Here is a 20,271-nt window from a genome sequence, read left to right as displayed (position 1 = left end):
ATCCCAGAGTTGCAAGGATCGTACAACATTCAAAAATCCATCAACATCATCCACCACATCAACAAAAAGAAGGACAAAAACCACATGATCATCTCCATAGATGCTGAAAAAGCATTTGACAAAATTCAACATCCATTCATGAAAAACACTCTCAACAAAATGGGTATAGAGGGCAAGTACCTCAACATAATAAAGGCCATATATGATAAACCCACAGCCAACATCATACTTAACAGTGAGAAGCTGAAAGCTTTTCCTCTAAGATCGGAAACAAGACAGGGATGCCCACTCTTTCCACTTCTATTCAACATAGTTCTGGAGGTCCTAGCCACGGTAATCAGACAGCACAAAGAAATAAAAGGCATCCAGACTGGCAAGGAAGAAGTTAAACTGTCCCTGTTTGCAGATGACATGATACTGTATATAAAAAACCCTAAAGGATCTACTCCAAAACTACTACATCTCATATCTGAATTCAGCAAAGTGGCAGGATACAAAATTAATATGCAGACATCTGTGGAATGCCTATATACTAAGAATGAACTAGCAGAAAGAGAAATCGGGAAAACAATTCCATTCACAGTTGCATCAAAAAGAATAAAATACCTGGAAACAAATTTAACTAAGAAAGTGAAAGAACTATACTCTGGAATCTACAAGACACTCATGAGAGAAATTAAAGAAGATACCAATAAATGGAAACACATCCCGTGTTCATGGATAGGAAGAATTAATATTGTCAAAATGGCATACTGCCTAAAGCAATCTATAGATTCAATGCAATTCCTATCAAAATGTCAAAAGCATTCTTCAACGAACTAGAGCAAATCATTCTAAAATTCATATGGAACTACAAAAGACCCCAAATAGCCAAAGCAATCCTGAGAAGGAAGAATAAAGCTGGGGGGATTACGCTCCCTGACTTCAAGCTCTACTACAAAGCCACAGTAATAAAGACAATTTGGTACTGCACAAGAACAGACCCATAAACCAATGGAACAAACCAGAGAACCCTGATATAAATCCAACCATATATAGTCAATTAATAATCATAAAGGAGCCATGGACATACAATGGGGAAATGACAGCCTCTTCAACAACTGGTGTTGTCAAAACTGGACAGCTACATGCAAGAGAATGAAACTGGATTATTGTTTAAGCCCCTACACCAAAGTAAACAGTAATAAAGACAATTTGGTACTGCACAAGAACAGACCCATAGACCAATGGAACAAACTAGAGAACCCTGACATAAACCCAACCATATATAGTGAATTAATATATCATAAAGGAGCCATGGACATACAATGGGGAAATGACAGCCTCTTCAACAACTGGTGTTGTCAAAACTGGACAGCTACATGCAAGAGAATGAAACTGGATTATTGTTTAAGCCCCTACACAAAAGTAAACTCAAAATAGATCAAAGACCTGAATGTATGTCATGAAACCGTAAGACTCTTAGAAGACAACATAGGCATAAATCTCCTGAATATAAGCATGAGCAACTTCTTCCTGAACACATCTCCTCGAGCAAGGGAAACAAAAGCAAAAATGAACTCATGGGACTACATCAAACTAAAAAGTTTCTGTATGGCAAAGGACATCATCAACAGAACAAAAAGGCATCCTACAGTATGGGAGAGTATATTTGTAAATGACATATCCAACAAGGTGTTGACATTTCAAAATATATAAAGAACTTACGTGCCTCAACACCCAAAAAGCAAATAACCCACTTAAAAAATGGGCATAGGATATGAAGAGACAATTCTCCAAAGAAGAAATTCAGATGGCCAACAGACACATCAAAATGTGCTCCACATCACTAATCATCAGGGAAATGCAAAATAAAACCACAATGAGATATCACCTCACACCAGTATGGATGGCCAACATCGAAAAGACTAAGAACAACAAATTCTGGCAAGGATGCTGAGAAAGGGGAACCCTCCTATAATGCTGGTGGGAATGTAAATTAGTTCAACCATTGTGGAAAGCAATATGGAGGTTCCTCAAAAAAACTCAAAATAGAAATAACATTGGACCCAGGAATCCCACTTCTAGGAATTTACCCTAAGCATGCAGCAGCCCAGTTTGAAAAAGACAGATGCACCCCTATGTTTATCGTAGCACTATTTACAATAATGGAAGCAACCTAAGTGTCCATCAGTAGATGGATAGATAAAGAAGATGTGGTACATATACACAATGGAATATTATTCAGCCATAAGAAGAAAACAAATCCTACCATTTGCAACACCATGGATGGAGCTAGAGGGTATTATGCTCAGTAAAATAAGCCAGGCAGAGAAAAACAAATACCAAATGATTTCACTCATACGTGGAGTATAGGAACAAAGAAAAAACTGAGGGAACAAAACAACAGCAGAATCACAGAACCCAAGAATGGACTAACAGTTACCAAAGGGAAAGGGACTGGGGAGGATGGGTGGGAGTGGAGGGATAAGGAGGGGGAAAAAGAAAGGGGGCATTACGATTAGCATGTATAATGTAGTGGGGTGGAGACGGGGAGGGCTATGCAACCCAGAGAAGACAAACAGTGATTCTACAGAATCTTACTACGCTGATGGACAGTGACTGTGATGGGCTATGTCGTGCGGGGGTTGGGGGGGGGGACGGACTTGGTGAGGGGAGTCTACTAAACATAATGTTCCACATGGAATTGTATATTAATGATACAAAAAAAAAAAAAGCTGTGAAACGTAAAATACGCGTTTGTAAATTTAAAATCTTGAAGATAATTCCAAAAGACCAGCTACGGACCACAGCCCCGGAACAGTCACGCTGAGCGAGCGTAAACGCTCGCTCAGCGTCGGGAAGCCGCTAGGCCGAGGGCGGAGGCCGGGGGCGGGGCCGGAAGAGGCGGGACCCGCCCGCCGCCTTCTGGGGCTCGTAGTTCGGAGCCCAGGGCGCGGGGCCGGGTCGTCCAAGAAATCCTGCACCCCGGTGCGGGTGCCGCATGGGTAGGTGAGACGGCGGGCGGCCGCAGCGGCAGCCGAGGGGGCGCCGAAGTTCGGAGGCAGGTGGTGTGAGGGCCGCGGGCGGCCCTGGGTCTCCGAGCCGGGAACCTGTCGGGCGCCCGTGGGAGGACGCGCGTTCGCGGAGGTGCGGTCCCGACCTCACGTGGGCCCCGGGCAGGGCCGCGGTCGCCTGAGGCGGGGCGTCCCTCCTGGGGATTTCGTAGCTGGGCACCCCCACCACCACCTCCCGGCCACTGCAGCTCCAGTGACTGGCCTTATCTCCAAGGTTTTCGGTGGTCGCGAGGCGACCGAGTAAGGCTTCCTATACCGCAGCACAGCCCTCGTCAAAAGGCTGCTCCTGAGCTGCCGCTCCCAGTAACAAGTCAGGCCGGGAAGGTGCCTAAGGCGGTTCAGATCCTGAGAGGCGATGCTTCCCGGCCGAGAGCAGCCGCCACTCCACCCAGAATCTCAAGGCAGAAATCGAAAGGCCTGGAAAAACGTCATGTCTTAGAGCTGCGGGGGGCGATGGGATTCACTTTCCTGTGTGCTGGGGCTGGGGCGTTGGCCTGGTTGATGCAAGCCCTCTGGGAAGCGGTGGGGGGTTGCACAGGGGAGACAGGGCACCCCGGAGGGGGCGCGTGAAGGGCTGACAGACGGATTCGGGACTAGAGCCGAGGAACTTTTCCTGCAGTGTTGATGGATCGGCTAGTCTGTGTGGTGCAAGGTGGACTTGATTTTCATGGCTTTTTCTCTTTCCCAACTGTCCAGGACTCTCTCCTTCCTGAGGGAAGTAACCAAGGTAAATTGGGGTATAGACTCTCCAAAAATGCTCTCTCTGAAAATGGGCATAACTTTTCTTGAGACAAAAGAAGGACATCAACCTACTTGTCTGTCCTCAGGTCCCATCTTCTGTGTTTTCACTTTATAATCAGACGTCAATGAGAGACGTAGAGTATTCTATAAATGTGTGTAGGAACAGTAATACACTAAGGGCATACATACAGCCATCAAATGATGCTGCCAGAGTCAGCGAGCATCAGCTGACTTTAAACTCTCCCTGAGTTTTCACTGAACCACCCTGCCTGGGTGAACTTGGCCCACTCCCCAAAGCACTGGGTTATTCTCTTACTGAAAGACTCCACACAGAATCTTTGCCTGGTCCTCTCTCAGAGCGTGCCTTTTCCTGCCAGACTTTTCTGAAGTCATCCAGAGCTCCCTGTATTCCCTTCGTCTTTCCTCCCTGTCCCTGAGGAAGATGATTTCTGATAAAGTCAGGGATTGCCAATATAGTACAATTTGAGATTCTGGCATATGTTAATGACTTTTTGAATTTAAAGAAAGAACTTCATTCCACCAGTACTTACGGAGTCTGCTGAAAGGCAAGAGTCCCAGTTTAATTCCTCCCGACCTTGAGTAAGGCACTTCACCATTACTTCACCATTATGAACCTTGTTTATCTCATCTGTAAAATTAGGGTGTTTAGTTTGGTGATCTCCAGATGCTCTTACTTATTTCATTATTCATTTAAGTTCAGTGTGAATTTATAAATATTTATTATTTAGATTCCAAGTCAGTTGTGCTAGGTGCTGGGAATTTAAAAATTAGTTAAACATAACCCCAGTCCTTTGGAATCTTACAGTCAATTTGAGAGACAAATTTAATAGCTACAGTAGAGGTATGTGAAAAATACTGTGAGATTTGGGAAGAGGCATTTAACTTATCCTCATGCTTCAGAAGGGAGGTTATTGAGTGTACTGAAACTGAAAGGAGTTCCAGAATGGATGGGAGAGTGTAAGGGCAGAAGCACAGTATAAAGGGCCATTCTAAACTAGAGCATGATGATTGATTAAGTTATCCAGTGTGACAACAGCTTCTGCATTATTGTTCCCTACCCCACAGTAAAGTGCTGGACCCAGCAGGGATGGGCTCTGGAAAGGAAATGGAAAGTCACATGATGAATATAGTTTCGAGGAGTTTGACACTTGCCAGGTGGGAATGGGAAGCTACTGGTCCCATGACCTTACCTGTGGTTGGCCTTGACAATACTAAGTCCACTTTCACACAGGAAGTGTGAGTTCTGCCTTGGGGTGACTCATTAGCACCACTGATATCCAGGGAAACTATTTATTATTCAGATTCTTTCATTCCCAACTTTGTCTTGCTTTAGCAGGACCACTCTTTTCCCCTCTCCTTCCCCTGTCACACTGATTCCTTTCATTTGCTCTACTGTCATGCCATTTCTCATCCTAGAATTTTCAACCTTCTACAAAGTTAGTGTATCATCAACATATCCTTTCCATTCTCAGCATGGAATTCTCCCTACCACTTTATCTGTGGGATCTTAACAAATTAACTTTTAATCTATGGACTGAAAGATGACAGAACTTGTATTTTCAAGACTTGGTAAGGAGTTACAAAGAGTGATTATTGGTCTAAGTAAGAAATGAGGACCTTACCTAAGATAGTGGCAGGAAATAAGGAAGAAGTAACACATTGGAGGGAGATTTAGGAGACAGAATTGACGAGATCTGAAGTGGTGAATATTGCTGAAGGGGAGGAGTATTAGACAATCCAGATGACTGAGGGGAAGCTAGATAAAATATAAAGGGAAAAAAGGTAACTGATGGACTTGAATCTCAGAAGGGAGAAAATGATTCACTCTAGAATGCATAAGGAGAGGTTAGTCTTGGACAGAAAGAAACCTTTTTTTCTCTGAGGTGGAGAAGTAAAAGTCTGGTTGAGAAAAGTGGCTAATCTGACTGCTTGATGTTCACCAGGCCCTGTTTTATAACATGTGGGTTTATGGCATTCCAAGGCAACCACATCCACCTTTACTCCTTTGTCCCACCTCTTTGCAGGCACTTACAGGCTTCTCTAGCCCAGTGTCATCCATCTTCCTCAGACTCAGTGGAGACCCATGACCTTGAGAAGACAATTTGGGAGGAAACTGCTGGTTTCCCTCATTGGTGACTGGCAAGGTAGTCATGTCACTCCTGCAGGTAACCCAGTTGTCCTCAGTCTCCTGAAAAGAGAGGAGGTAGTTTCCCTTCAGTCTCAGGCCAGTGTTGGAGCTTCTGAAGGCTGCTGGGTACTTCCCTGGCCCAGAGCTGAGCTGCTGTTTTGGCTTCACTTGGCTCTCAGCTGTTTGGCATGTATTTTGTCACTCTGCTTTTCAGGGTGTGGTCTTAGGCTGGTGCCAGCCCACAAACTGCTTACCATCAGTCTGCAAAGACATAAGGACAGAAAACTGAGAGTGTTTCAAAATTTTATGTCTGTTGAATCTAATAATTTTTAAGTTGTTATTAACATTTTAGACCTCTAGGTTTTTATTTTCTAGTAATTTTTCTTTATTGTATTTTACAAAAGCATCCATCTGTGACATATTAGAAACTTTAAAAGAAACTGGTCCTTCGCCAAAGGTAGTTTGAGAAGTATTGCTCCACTGACAGACCCTGGAGGGAATTAACTCACTGTGAAGTTAAATAAGTACTTGGCCTCCTCCTTAGTGCCAGGCTTTGCTTGAGGCCTTGGGGATGCAGCTGTGACCAGATCAGACAGCTCTCTGTTCTTAGGGAACTTAGATCTTAGTGGGGACAGACAGACAGTAAATAAGAAAGCAAATTACTAAGAAAATGAAATAAGGCATAAGTAGTGTGAAGAAATTAAAACAGGGAGAAGCGATATTTTCTCAGGCTATTGTGGATTAGACAGTCAAGGAAATGCCTCTCTGAGGAGTGGCACTGTGGCTGAGGCCTGAATGATAAGGAACCAGGGGTGTGGAGGTGCGGAAAAAGAACATTCTGGGCAGAGGGACAGGCAGTGCAAAGGCGCTGTGTTGGGATGAGTTTGATGTGGTCATGGGCCTGCAAGGTCAATGGGGCTTAGTGTGACGTAGGGAGGAGTGATGCAGGCTGAGGTTAGAAAGGTGCCAGGACCCCAATCTATAAAGCCCTGAGGGCCAGGACGAAGACTCCATTGAAGAGCCATTACAGGATTTCATGCCTGACATCGTGTCTTAAAAGATCACCCTGGCAGCAACATGAAGAACTCACCGTGTGGAGGAGCAAGTGTAGAAACAGAGACAAATTAGGTTGGTGCAGGTGAGAGCTAATGACAGCTAGGACTCATAATGATAACGGAGCAAGATGGGGAGAAGTGGGTAGAGTCAAATACCTTTTAGAGGTAGAGTTGATAGGACTTGGTGATGGGTAAAATATGAGGAACAGAGAAGATAAAGTGACTTCTAGGATGTTGGCTTGAACCAACTGAGTGAGTCGTGTGACTATTTACTAAAATGGGGACAGTTAGGGAAGAGCAGGTATTGACAGAGATTGTTGGAGCAGGAGTCCTGGTGCAGCCTGTTAAGTTTTCAGTGCCTTTTAGATTTCCAGGTGTAGTTAGGTGGAAAGTTAGAGCCTAGAGTTGAGGGGAAGTGGTTAGGGATGGAGGTAAATAGTTGGGAATACCTAAGGAGAGTTTTATATGCTATTTTATGTTTTTCCAGCAATGCTCAACTACATAGTTTAGAAGAAAGGACATGTGATTGATATGACTAGGGGAAAAATTAAGATCAGAAGTGTACTTTGGCTGAGAGGGAAAAACAAGGAAGAAGTAAAGAATGGTGAACTTGATAAAGCAGGAGCAATGGAAAAGGAAGAGAAGAAAAAACAGGAAGGTGTTTTTAAGGCATGGGTGTTAAGATACTCATATTTCAAAAGTAGAGTAGTCAAATACTGAAATGGCCTTGATTATGGTCATCAAGTTTGAAGAAATGAGAGAGATCGTTTGCATTAAAGAGATTAAGAAATGTAAGGTTGGAGTGTTAGATAAGCTGTTCTCCTGAGTATTGAGTTTGTCAGGAAAATGGGGGCATGGGTGTCTGGCCAATGGGTTTCAGCTCCAGGCAAGTTCACCTTGGATTCAATGAGACCAAAAACTGACAAAGGAAGGACTGAAAAATGATGTTCTTGGGGTGAATGAGTTTATACCCAACTTTATTCCCATGGTCGCAGGTCAATCACTAGAATCCCATCCACTCAGAGCGAGTCTGCATGCAGCAAGCCACTCTCTGCCTCTAGGCCTCTCTGCCCTCGCAGCGGTCTCAGTTTCCCTGGTGCTGCCACCACTCCAGTCTCTGCTCTCCTGCAGCCATTAAGCCATGCTACTGTGTCACCCAGAGCACTGGGCAGAGCTCTTTATACAGAGTCAATAACGTATTGCCCACACATGTGTAGTGAGCAAGCCAACCAGGGCCAGGTGAGAATCCTGGCCATAGGAATCTTCACTTTATCCACAATGGGGTATAAAGGTCAATTCAGCAATGACCATGAGATGACAGTGACGGGAAGATACAGCAGCTGGAAGCTTGAGTGTGGGTGAGTTTTGGGCAGAAGGGGAAAGAGGTGGTTGGAAGTAGAGTAGATGAGAAAAGAAAGCCTTTCCAACAAAACTGGACTGAGACTACCACTCATATCAAGGAAAGTCCCCCCACACACACATTTCCTATGTACCTTTCTATTCCCTCTCACGATTTCCAGTGCCATCAGCCTCATTTTCTTTCCAGGGCATTTGTGCAGATGTTTGTCGGTTCAGAAGGAATTGTGCTTAGTGTTTTAGGAACAATAACATTCAAAGGCGTCTCCATGGACATAACCAAGGAGGAGACAGATGCCTGGGCCCTCCTCTGAAGAACTGCACAGAGCTGTGGTGGGAGACCACTTGGTCTCAGTGGGTAAAAGCCTATTGCAGTCCCTGTTTCTTCAGTTTTAAATCGTGATGGGCCCCAGGAGTTGTTGCTCAGGCATCAAAGTTTCCTGATTTCTTTTTGGCACTAAAGGATAGTTCTGATTATTTTCGGCAGTGAAAGAACTTGACTTGGTAAGAATTGGAGACTGGTAGCTTTACTGAGTTGTCTCAGACACCATACTTGGCCCATCCTGCACAGTCACCCAATCCCTGTGTGTTTCCCCGGTGTGATCTGTCAGAGCAAGTCAATGTATATGAGCGACTCATCAAGAAATGGAGAAGGAAGCCCGAAGGAGTTAGCTGGGTGCTGTGGCAGGTTACAAGGCCAGGCTAATCCACATGAGAGGAGTCCATTTTTTTCATGTTCCAGGAATTTTCCTTAAAGTTCTCTGGTCTGGAGAAAGCTGAGGCCTCACCAATACTTTCACATTTTGATTCACCTTCATCTTCACTTCCTCCCCGTTTTGCCCTTTCAGAAGATTGTGGTCCCCACTCACACTGACCTTGTATCTTTACTCTCTTCCCACATCCCCCGCATTATTCTTGTATCATCTTTGGTTGGACTTACCTTTACTAAGTCCCCCTGTCCTGCAGTATCTAGTTTCCATTGCTGCATTTCAGGGATTTAACTATCTTCCCTTCTGAATGTAAGACAATACTTGTGGCAAGACAAAATCTCATACCCTATAGATATGGGATATAACTGATACAGTTTTTCTCCAAAACATTTTGACTGCTTGAAACCAAAGAACCTTAAACATTGTTGATATAATAATGAGTATCAATAACTCAGAAAATTATTAACAAGAATAAGCCATTATAGAATCATTTAAAATAGTGAAGAAATTACCAAATCTATCATAGGGGATTGATTATATACATTATAATAGATCATACAAGAGAAAAATATATGGCCATTTAAAAATATGCCAAAAAGGGTTTTTAATTAGATGGGAAGACCCAAGTGTGCCTGCTAGGTTGGCTATGTGAAATTGCCATTTTGTAGTAAAAACACACTGTACAAAAATGACTGAAAATAAGAATCCTGTAATGGTGGCTTTCAGGTTTTTTTCCTGCCTAGTTCTACATGGTACTCTCTACTCAGCAACTGGTTCTCAAACCATTATTTTCAACTAAACCTAGGGAGTGAGGCCCCAGAGGGAAGTGACCTCTGCAGGTGGTGAGTCATGCATTTCCAGTTTATGTAGACCTATGCCTGTGCTCTATCTTTGTACCAGAATTGTTCACTTGGAGGTTACTGTTGGGCTTTTGTCCTTTCAGGGATTTTCCTTTTTCAATTTTTCTTCTAGAATATTTACCATTACCAATTTTTTTATACTTTTGATACTGTTCACCTTAATCTTAAAACATTTTTACCTGTTGGTAAGTAGTTTTCCTGTTCCCTTTGGCTTCTCTCCTTTTCTCTGCATATCCACTAGCTTCTCTGTCTTTCCTCTAACTTTGGAAATCCCAAAAGGTTCTTTGCTTTTTGATCACTGTGTATCAATACTTCTCAGCCATTTTTGTCATTATCACTACCCCTCTCCCACCCTACACCACCCCCCACGAAAGAACCAGTTCTCACCCCCTTGGGTGCAGTAGTGCCCTGTTGAGAAAGCACACAGCATATGTACACTTGTCTTCCTCACTCAAGAGCTGTTACTTGTTTAAATGGCCTCCAATTATACTTTGTTTGGATAACTCTAATATTAGTTTCAATTTCCTATCCTCATGTAAAACTTTGTTCCCATGTATTTTCTTAGCTATAGACTATCTCCTCTTGACTAGCCATTGTCACTTCAGATTCAGTGAATTGAGAATTTTGTGAATTCTTTTCCTTTTTAATTTCCCTTCTCACATTCCCATTATCGTCAACATTAACATTCTTCCAGTTCCCTAGTCATAATGTATATGACTATATTACTTTGTTTAAAAGCTAAAAAGTAATGGACTTTATTAGAAATAGGCCATTATTAAGTTTCTCCCTCCCTGGCCTTAGTATCTGAAATTCCCTTAACAATTCCTTTTTTTTTTAATTCAAATATAGTTGATATACAATATTATATTGGTTATTGGTCTCAGGTGTACAAGATAGTGATTCTACATTTATATACATTACACAATGCTCACCAACATAGGTGACCTGTCACCATAAAAGTTAGCACAATATTATTAACCATATTGCCTGGGCTATACTTTTCATCCCTGTGACTTATTTTGTAAAGAAGTTTGTACTTCTTTATCCCCTTCACCTATTCTTTTTTGACTTTATAATCTCTTAAATTTATTTACACTCAAGTCCCACAGATACCACCTAAAATGGGTCCAGTTTATACCTGAATTATGGTAACCGTTAGCCAAATTGTTGACTTCATTCTTCAAGCTCAAGTTAGATGTTGCAAGTAGGCTTGTGTCCCCTAACATATCATTTATCATGTCACTCTTTGGATCAAATCCTGGAATGACCTTTAGTCGTTAGCGTAGTGCCTCTAGACTCCCCACATGGCTTTCAAGGCCCTTCTCACCCTGCTCTTGCCCTTAGAGCAGTGTTCCCCACTGCCCCAGGTTCACCCTTCTTTCCAGTTAAGCCTGTTTCCTGAGGTTCGCCATTCTTCCTTGCTCTGGAACCTTTGATTATCATGCTCTGGTTCATGATTTTGTCTTTTAAGATTTTATTTGAAGTCTGTTACCTGTGTGAAATCCCTTCCACTTGACCCACTTCTTCTCAGAACTTTCAGTTTATATCTCATACTCAGACTTGATTACATATTCTTTTGTTTGCTTTTATTTTGACCATTGGATCTGCTATTTGATTTGTTTTCCTCATTTACACCCAGGTTTTTGGAGGAAAAGCGATGTATCTAATACATTGTATATACATAATCAAGATTTAAAAATTGACTGCTTTGGAGTTTAGCAGAGAAGTATTTCTTATAGTCTTGTAAATTATTTTAAATGGTAAGTCCTGTGAAGGGGAGAGCAGTGTGCTCAGAACGAAGGCTTGGATGGGACAAGGGTGGTGTATGTATTGTTGAAAGTTTCAGGGAAAGCCGCTGAAGTGACATTTAAACTGAGATATGAAGTATTAATAGGCTTGTTTAATAGATTAAACAGGTGACTGGTTAGAGGAAGAATATTCCAGGCAGAGAGCATAGTGCAAGGGAAAGCCTGAAGACTTGGAAGGAGTATGGCTGGACTACAGACAACGGGGAAAAGGAGAGTGGAAGAACTAGTGGCCAGGGCCTGGCTCACTGGCATTGAAGGCATTTCTAAAAAGTGTGGACTCATGCTAAGTTCAGTGGGAAGCGGTGGACTAGGGGAGTGGTAAGACCTGATTTACCCAGTGTCACTGGGACTGCCTTGTAGAGTGGTTTGCAGTGGGGAAAAGTGAAGTAGAATATATATGTCCAGTTTTAAGCTTTGGTATAGGCTTTCATTTTTAATTGATATAAAATCTTATATAATTGTCCAACATTTTTTATGCAACATAAAAAGTCTCAATGATTCAAAGAACACAGAAGTATATGAAATGAAATCTCTAACAATAATATGAAATGAAAAAACTAATAGTTTTGAATATCCTGTTTTTTTCTATGTACCCCATACATATGTGTGTATATTACAAATATATGTGCTAAAATTTTATGAGATTATACTGTAGGTATTTCTCAACTGGCTGTTTTATACAGTAAGTCTTAGAGATTTTGTTATGTCATATTAACTCCCCGTAAAAGGAACCCTTTTCTCTTTATGTCAGCATTTTCTTCTAATATTATACACCCATTCATCGTATTTCATATACTGAAAAAACTAATATCACAAGGTTAATACTTAAAACATCATTAATTCATTTCCTCCCCCAGTGGTTTTCAAAGACCTGTCATTTCTGCAGCCATCTCCAAGTCTTGTACAGCAAGAATGTCCAAGCACTTTCTTTTGACCGTTTAACAACTTTGGCCCACTCCATGATTTAACTGCTCTAAATTGGACTTTTTTTTTTTATCATTTTTCCTTTTTCTCTTTGCCATTACTGTTAGCTTTTAAACAAAGTAATACAGTCACCTAGATAAAGCAGGTTGTATCAAAAGTCATAATAAAAACCAAACTCCCTGCTCTGCTGACCCTCCATGCCACAGTGTGGCTTCTCAGAATCACAGCTGTTCTCAATGTGTTTGCCTTCATATTTCCAAATAATACAGTTATGCAGCATTTTTTTTTAAAGAATAGATGCATTTACATGGTTTGAAATAGAACACAAAAATGTATGTAATGTTACTTGTCAGTTATACCTAAATTAAGCTGGGGGGAAAAATGTACAATGCAGATTTGGGACATGCTGGGGAAAGATGGGAAATAAATTATACATGAGTAGCAAAGAAAAGTGAGATTCACAAATGTACTAAATGGCTTATTATTTATTAAAGTTATACTGCAAAAATAAAAACAAAAAGGTGCATAGCAAAAACTTTCTTTCAAATCCATAATTCCCAGGTTCTGATCATGTGCTGTCACAAACCATAGGGAGTAAATCTCATCCAAATGTCACTTTGCTACAGTGCCTGGAAATGTGAATAATAAAACCCCCAAGCTGGAATACTGAGTGCATGCATTTGTGATTTTGCTGTCAGAATGTCCTTCTTGGGGGGTGATACCAATTTATATTCACAAGCAGTGTGTTGTCTTCAGGCTTTGGGTTTTTGCCAGTGTAACAGGTGGAAAATGGTACCTCAGTACAATTTTAATTTGAATCAGTTATGATATACTGCTCTTTTAAACTTGAATCTGTTTTGATTTACTGCTATTTTTCAATTCATCAGTAGTTGGTGTTTTCTGTTGACTTCTTTATATTATAGACAAGGAATTAGCTCTTTTATATTACTTCTCCCAACACGCTCATCCTCCCAAGAATTTATGTCAAAGAGTCACATCAGTGATTAATGCTTACATTGCTTTGACTTCATAATTCTTGTCCCCTGCAGGGTCAGAGTCCAGTAGTATACTATGATTACAGTTCCTACCTCCCCCCTCCCCCTTTCCTAAAACTAATACTTGCTTGTTAAAATATATTTTATTTGGGGAGATTTTCACTCTGTACTGTTTTGTAGGATTTGAGTTAATTACTGTTTTCTCTTATGCATCAACAGTTGATTCAACTTAATTGTCTATTGTGTTGACTTCTTTGTTCACTGCTATTTCTGGCAACTTTTTTTAAGGTACGTTAAAAAATTTTTGCTACAGTACATACCTAAATAATTGTTTGAGGAATTGTTTAAATCCTTTCTTGTCTGAAAAGTGTCTGTTTATTCCTCCCACTGAAATAGCTGACTGGCTGGGTATAGAATAGAATGCTAGTTTCATGATCACTTTTCCTCGAAAATTAGAAGATACTGTTCAACTCTCTTCAGGTATCTAGTATGGCTGATTGTCAATGTAACTCTCACTTATTTGCATATAACCTGGCATTTCTGTCCTGACGTATTTTGCATTTTTGCAGATTTTTTTTTCCTTGAAGTCCTGGGGTTTCACATACAACCTTCAATGGGCCCCAAATCTTGAATTCAGGAAATGTTTTTTTCCTGTTATATCTGGTCATTTCTCTCTTTATATTATCTTCACTATATTCATGGAACTCCTGCAAGTTGGGATTTTCTTTGTGTCTTTCTAGCTGTCTGTCCTGTTAACTCTGCATTCTAGGAGAACCCCTCAATCTTCCATCTCAGCTGTGTCCCTTTTGCTATTCCACCCATCCAAATTGCAGGCCTCGGAATCAGACTGCCTGACATTAGCTATGACACATTACTTAATCTTTTCAACCTTGATTTCCTGGTGTGTAGAATGGGTGTCCTAACAGTTCCTCTCACAAGACTGTGCAGCTGGAGCGTGAGTGCTTCAAATGTGCAGATTAGGTCTTAATTTATAAGACTGTCATCTTTTCAATCCTCATATTAATTTAGAATTCTAATTATTTTTCATAGGCATTTATATTAGTAGGTTGTCTTGTTCTAAATGTGTTATCCTATCATATTTCTCTAGGATTTTAATTATGTGCCTTTTAAAAATCTTCATTGTTCTTGAGTTTGTGCCACTCTTTACTAATGTTTTCTTATTTTTTTGTCTGATTATATTTTTTTATAGTCTCATTTTTTTCTCCAAAGGTCTCATGTTCACAGTAGGATACTGGAGTGTGTCTCCTTGGCTGATGCTTGGCCCTCTGATGCATGCATGTTCTACTTATAGGAAGTGCCTCTGTTCAGTTGGCTTGGGATGTATTTCATATGGATCCAGATAGTGGGTGATGTAGAACCATTTTTAAAGGTTGCTTTTTCCAGCCAGTAAGTTATCTGGGACATGCCCTGCTTCTCAATCTCCAGCTCTCCATTCTCAGAAATCCCACTCTGTGGGTTATCTTGTGGCTTTGTCCAGGGAATATGTGGAATCGACTTTCTTGTTATACCTTTATCAGCCTGTCATTGTGCAGGTTCAGCATTACCTCAACTTCTGCTTCTCTCTTCAGCCCAAATAATACTATTAGGAGTCTTTCTTTAAAAGGCAGGCCACTTGTTTTGTTCTTGAGGCTTCAGGTGGGCCACTGTCCTTTGCCACCTGTACTTAATTTTCTGGTGAAATAAAAATGGTGGCTGGGAGCATGGTGCTGCCAATGGCAATTAGTCCAGCCATTAGAGATGCCTCACGTGAAATAATTCATGTGTGTCTAGGAAATACCACTCTTATGTTATAATTGTTGGTTCTGAGTTTGGAATTTGAATTTATAGGAACTTCTTAAGAGGTTCTTTCTGTCCTACGGAAGTGTTTTGTACATGATCTGGGCTGTGGATTTGGGTTTCTTCTTTCTCCACCAGGCCTCATCCATCTGCTCTTTATCATGTAGGAGTTCCTCAGCATTTTTATTCTGGTGCTGGCAACCTTTGTTTTTTCCCAAGACTATTGTGGACTTTTTGTCATTTTAGTGTAACTAAGATATTTACTGTAATTGTTTTGACTAACATACATGCAACTAAGTCTAAAATCCATGTTCCTAGCACAGTTATCTCTCAGGAGTTCCAGACTTGTATGTCTTACTGCTTACTGACCAGGGCAGGTATATTACACCAGCACCACAAATTAAACAAGTCAGATTTTGAGTTTGTTACCTGTCCCTTGTGCCACTTCCAGCCTTGCAGCCTTATCTATAGCACCCCGATACCTGGTCACTCAAGCAAGGAACTTGGGGACTGTGCTTGGTGTATCCTATCCCTTCTGAGTTTGGTCAGTCATCACCTGATTTAGAATGAATCTCTCCCTCTCTCCGGTAACCATCCATACCTATGCTTTTCTTCAGCAGCTTTTTTCTCTACCTAAGTCTTACTTTTTTCTGGTGTTGTTTATAATCACAAAGTCAGTCATTTCTCTCCCAGCTGAAATCCATTCATTGTAAACCCCTGAGGGTTTTAGCCTGGAATCCTTAGTAGTGCATACCAGCCTCCTGCCTTCCTCTCCAGGGCACACTCTTTCCCGCTATCATGTTTTATATGCTTCACAAGAAGCTGTGTATAGTTTTCGTAAATATGTCATATTTTCTCTGCATTTCACTTTTTTTTCCCTTACGTTTGCTCCCAGAAATGTTCACCGAGGTTTGGTTTGAATGCCCCTACTCTGTGCCCCCATGACTAGTTGTGCATGCATCTGTTGCAACACTTACCTGTTGCTGTCATTGTTGATATGTTTGTCTTTCCAGTAGACTCTAGATTCATAAGCAAAAAGAGTTCTATTTTCTTCCTTGTATCCCCAGGACCTATTAAAAGTAGATTACTAATTAAATGCAAATTTAACTAAAATACAGTGATATGGAATGAAATGTTACTTGTGCAAGGATATGAGATTCATAGTCTTCTGCAGGGGTTAGGGGGGGATATTTTTATCATCTATGCTTAAAAGCAGAAATTTTAAGAGATTTCTGTCTTGTTTACCCAAGCTTTCTCTCTTGCTCACGTTAAACCAAAGAATATGACTTTAAGGACAAGACTGAACTTTTTCCTGGTTACTAAAGTTTCAGGCCGTAGCCACTCCAGTTCTTAAATCTTGCTGTCTACTCTTTAGTCTTTGTTTGTTCTTATCACTGAATTCTGTTTGTTTCTTAGGAGACTTGAGTGAAAATTCTATGGAGAATTTTCAAGAGAAAAGACTTAGGGATCTATTACATGAAGAGGTTTCCTGCTGGCTAATTTTGGAAGACATGGCCAGTACAGTAACTGAGGGTCAGGATTGTATTGTAGATCTTCAAGGGGAAGTGTGCAGGAAGCCTGAACTAAATCTCTCCCCTTATCAACAGTGGAGAGAAGCATCTTCTCATATTCCCAGAAACAAGACCAGTGTGGTGAGTCTTCCAAGTGATGATTTCAAAAACATCAAAAGTGAAGAATATTTGTCTTTGAAAGTCCCAAGCCAAATGGCCACACAGGACTCTTCAGTGACATTCTGTAAAAATAAGCCACAGGATCCTCAGGAAAGCAAAAATCTGTTACTATCTGAAGAAAGCACTACGAAAAAAGTGATAGGGGGAAAAAGTCCAACCATGAACCATTGTTTAGAGAACCTTCAAATTGAACTTGTGACTGATGAGACAGAACTGGCCTCTCCATTGTCCAGTGGTGAGGCATTTAGCCAGAATGGTCAGTCAAAACAGTCCTTGGATCCCTTTGACTGTAATCACAGAGACATTTCTGGTTGGAAATCACGGGTAGTCAGTCGTCATCTGAGAGCTTGTGCAGAGGAGAAACCCTGTAACTGTTACAACTGTGGGAGAATACATAACACCAACTCAGGTGGTCACCCACCTGAGAAAATGCACACAGAGAAACTTTACAGAGGTAGTCGGTGTGGTAAGGACTTCAGTGCAAGGTCAGAACTGCTTCATCAAAAGGACTACACTGAGGAGAAGCCCTACAGATGTGAGCAGTGTGGGAAGGGCTTCACGAGGAGCTCCAGTCTCCTCATCCACCAGGCAGTCCACATGGATGAGAAGCCTTATAAGTGTGACAAGTGTGGGAAGGGCTTCACAAGGAGTTCAAGTCTGCTCATTCATCATGCAGTCCATACAGGCGAGAAACCTTATAAATGTGACAAGTGTGGGAAGGGCTTCAGCCAGAGCTCCAAACTGCACATCCACCAGCGAGTGCACACGGGTGAGAAGCCCTACGAGTGTGGGGAGTGTGGCATGAGTTTCAGCCAGCGCTCCAACCTGCACATCCACCAGCGAGTGCACACAGGGGAGAGGCCCTACAAATGTGGGGAGTGTGGGAAGGGCTTCAGCCAGAGCTCCAACCTGCACATCCACCGATGCATACACACAGGGGAGAAGCCTTACCAGTGCTATGAGTGCGGGAAGGGCTTCAGCCAGAGCTCAGATCTCCGCATCCATCTCCGAGTCCACACTGGAGAGAAGCCATACCACTGTGGCAGATGTGGGAAGGGCTTCAGCCAGAGCTCCAAACTCCTCATCCACCAGCGAGTGCACACAGGAGAGAAGCCCTATGAGTGCAGCAAGTGTGGGAAGGGCTTCAGCCAGAGCTCCAACCTCCACATCCACCAGCGGGTGCACAGGAAAGAACCCCATTAGTCACATGCTCATACCCTAAAGAGTCACTATTCTTAACATCACTCTTAACTTTATAGTCCCAGGAGAGAGATAGTAAGAGTCATTAAGATATGTTCCCTCACTGAAATCATTCATTCATCTAAAGTATTTGAGTACCAGGCACTTTGTTATGCTCTACCGTGGACTGATTGTTCTAGGTCCTCAGGTGGATAGAGTGAAAACATGTACTTTGCAGTTCAGCCAGTGTTATTAGAACTACATGTTCTACCCAGCATTTTTAAATGCTAGAACTTTATATCCATCCAAGCAGAACATCTTTCCCATTATTTACATTCTTTGAGAAATTGGAGCTCTGCTTTCTCCAGATCATATGCCTTGTATTTTTCCTATTTCCTTCCAACCCTGAGTAGCCCTCTCTAAGCTACAATTTACAGTATGTTAGTTTTAGGTCTGGGGTGTGGTGTGGAAATCTGTGTTTATTGGAGAAATGTACAACAGTGTATGACCACACAAGGAGAAGAGCTGCTCATGTAGTACACCCATCTGTCAGTTTACAGAATGTTGAGCCCCCTCCACCTGTTTCCCCCAAGGCAGCTGCTCAGGAACATAAGTAGTTCTTTTTCTTGGATGTAGCTAGTCTATGGGGTGGTTCTAGATCTCACCACCTCAGATGACCCACCAAACTAAAGCCATGTAGGATATATACACTGTGTCAAAGTATGGCAGATGAAGTCAAAATATATTTTTAATGCATTTCATTCTTCTCAACACTTCCCTGTCATTTTCTTAATTTTGACACCACCTGTGTTTTCTACTAAGCAAAACAAAGGAGTTAGGAAGGTTTCTGATATTTTTCTCTTCAGATTTATCTCATTTTAATATTTTATGTATCCCAAAAGTCATTTGATTTTACAGCATCCCCAGCCCCTCTAGACTTTGCTATACACATCTAATTTATTTTTATATTTGGTTAAAAGTACTTCATATAAAAATAGCTCCATAAAAAATTTTTAAACCATATTTGGAGAGTATGCTTAGAGTGATCAAGCTTAAAATATGCGCTGTATCACATAATTCTCTAGGGGCACAAGCCTAGGGCATCTTAAAGAGGCATTCATTCCCTAGAAGTTAAGACAAGAAGCTTAAGCAGTAGAGAGTAGAAAAGTAAATGCAAATACATAACCAATTTGGAAGTTACTACACAATGAGTGTGAATTACAGCTTGATTTTCTGAACAATAGTTAATAGTTCCTCAGCAGTGCTCTGGGTGCTACCCTGTATTCCATATCCCAGTTTATCACCAATGGCTGGGATGCATGTATGAAAATGGTAGGGGAAACGTGGGTACTTTATTAGCTTAAGGTGAGGTTGCAACTCACCCTGAACAAATGTAACCCGAAGCAGTTAACTGGACATAAATAGCAAGGAAGGCATACATCAACTTGGCGGAAACAGCTAATCTCTAATAAGAAATGGAGGAAGGTGACTTCCTTCAAGAGATATCTGACTCCAAACTGCGCAGTCTGTGTGGGATGATTAGGGTGGTGACAGCATCCACTCTGTAGCATTGCATAATATCCTTCACTCATCCGGGTACTGTAGGCAACATCCTATTTCGGCAATCTCTAGAATGACAAATATCCCCTAGTTCCTCCTACTCTTAAGATTTTGCCTGAACATCTTTTTTTGTCACATGTCTTCCAGTTGACTGATGGACATAATCTGAGATTTAGAGCCAAGTAAGACTACAAGACTCATGTGCAGTGAGACCAGAGGGTACTTATTAAGTCCAAGTCTCAAATGGGAATAAAATAGCCTGATTTTCTGAATTTCCTTTTGCACATATGTTATCAATGTTTTTTATTATGTTTAGCTTTTACAGTTCTCTTTTAAGTGTTACATTCTTTAACAGTTGAAAGTAATCAGTCTTTGGGAATCATTTCCCTG

At 41.4% G+C, this 20,271-nt stretch overlaps 1 protein-coding gene across 4 annotated transcripts; it reads left to right on the top strand.

Annotated features, from left to right (window-relative positions):
• Positions 1-2,887: 2,887 nt before the first annotated feature.
• On the top strand, positions 2,888-20,153 carry ZNF239 (zinc finger protein 239). 4 transcript variants are annotated; one of them, XM_037002996.2, is made up of 3 exons: positions 2,920-2,987; positions 13,874-13,942; positions 16,868-20,153. In XM_037002996.2, exon 3 carries the CDS (start codon positions 16,888-16,890, stop codon positions 18,343-18,345), a length of 1,458 nt encoding a protein of 485 aa, XP_036858891.2. In that variant the 5' UTR covers positions 2,920-2,987; positions 13,874-13,942; positions 16,868-16,887; the 3' UTR covers positions 18,346-20,153. The 4 variants fall into 4 exon arrangements, with proteins under 4 accessions (XP_017533261.3, XP_036858891.2, XP_073097237.1 ...); XM_017677772.3 differs by lacking the exon at positions 13,874-13,942 and having other exon boundaries at positions 2,888-2,987; XM_073241136.1 differs by lacking the exon at positions 13,874-13,942 and having other exon boundaries at positions 2,933-2,987; positions 17,059-20,153.
• Positions 20,154-20,271: the final 118 nt, after the last annotated feature.

Source organism: Manis javanica, chromosome 7, assembly GCF_040802235.1.
Source record: "Manis javanica isolate MJ-LG chromosome 7, MJ_LKY, whole genome shotgun sequence".
NCBI classification, from domain to species: Eukaryota; Metazoa; Chordata; class Mammalia; order Pholidota; family Manidae; genus Manis; species Manis javanica.
This window is presented reverse-complemented; position numbering and strand designations above follow the sequence as displayed.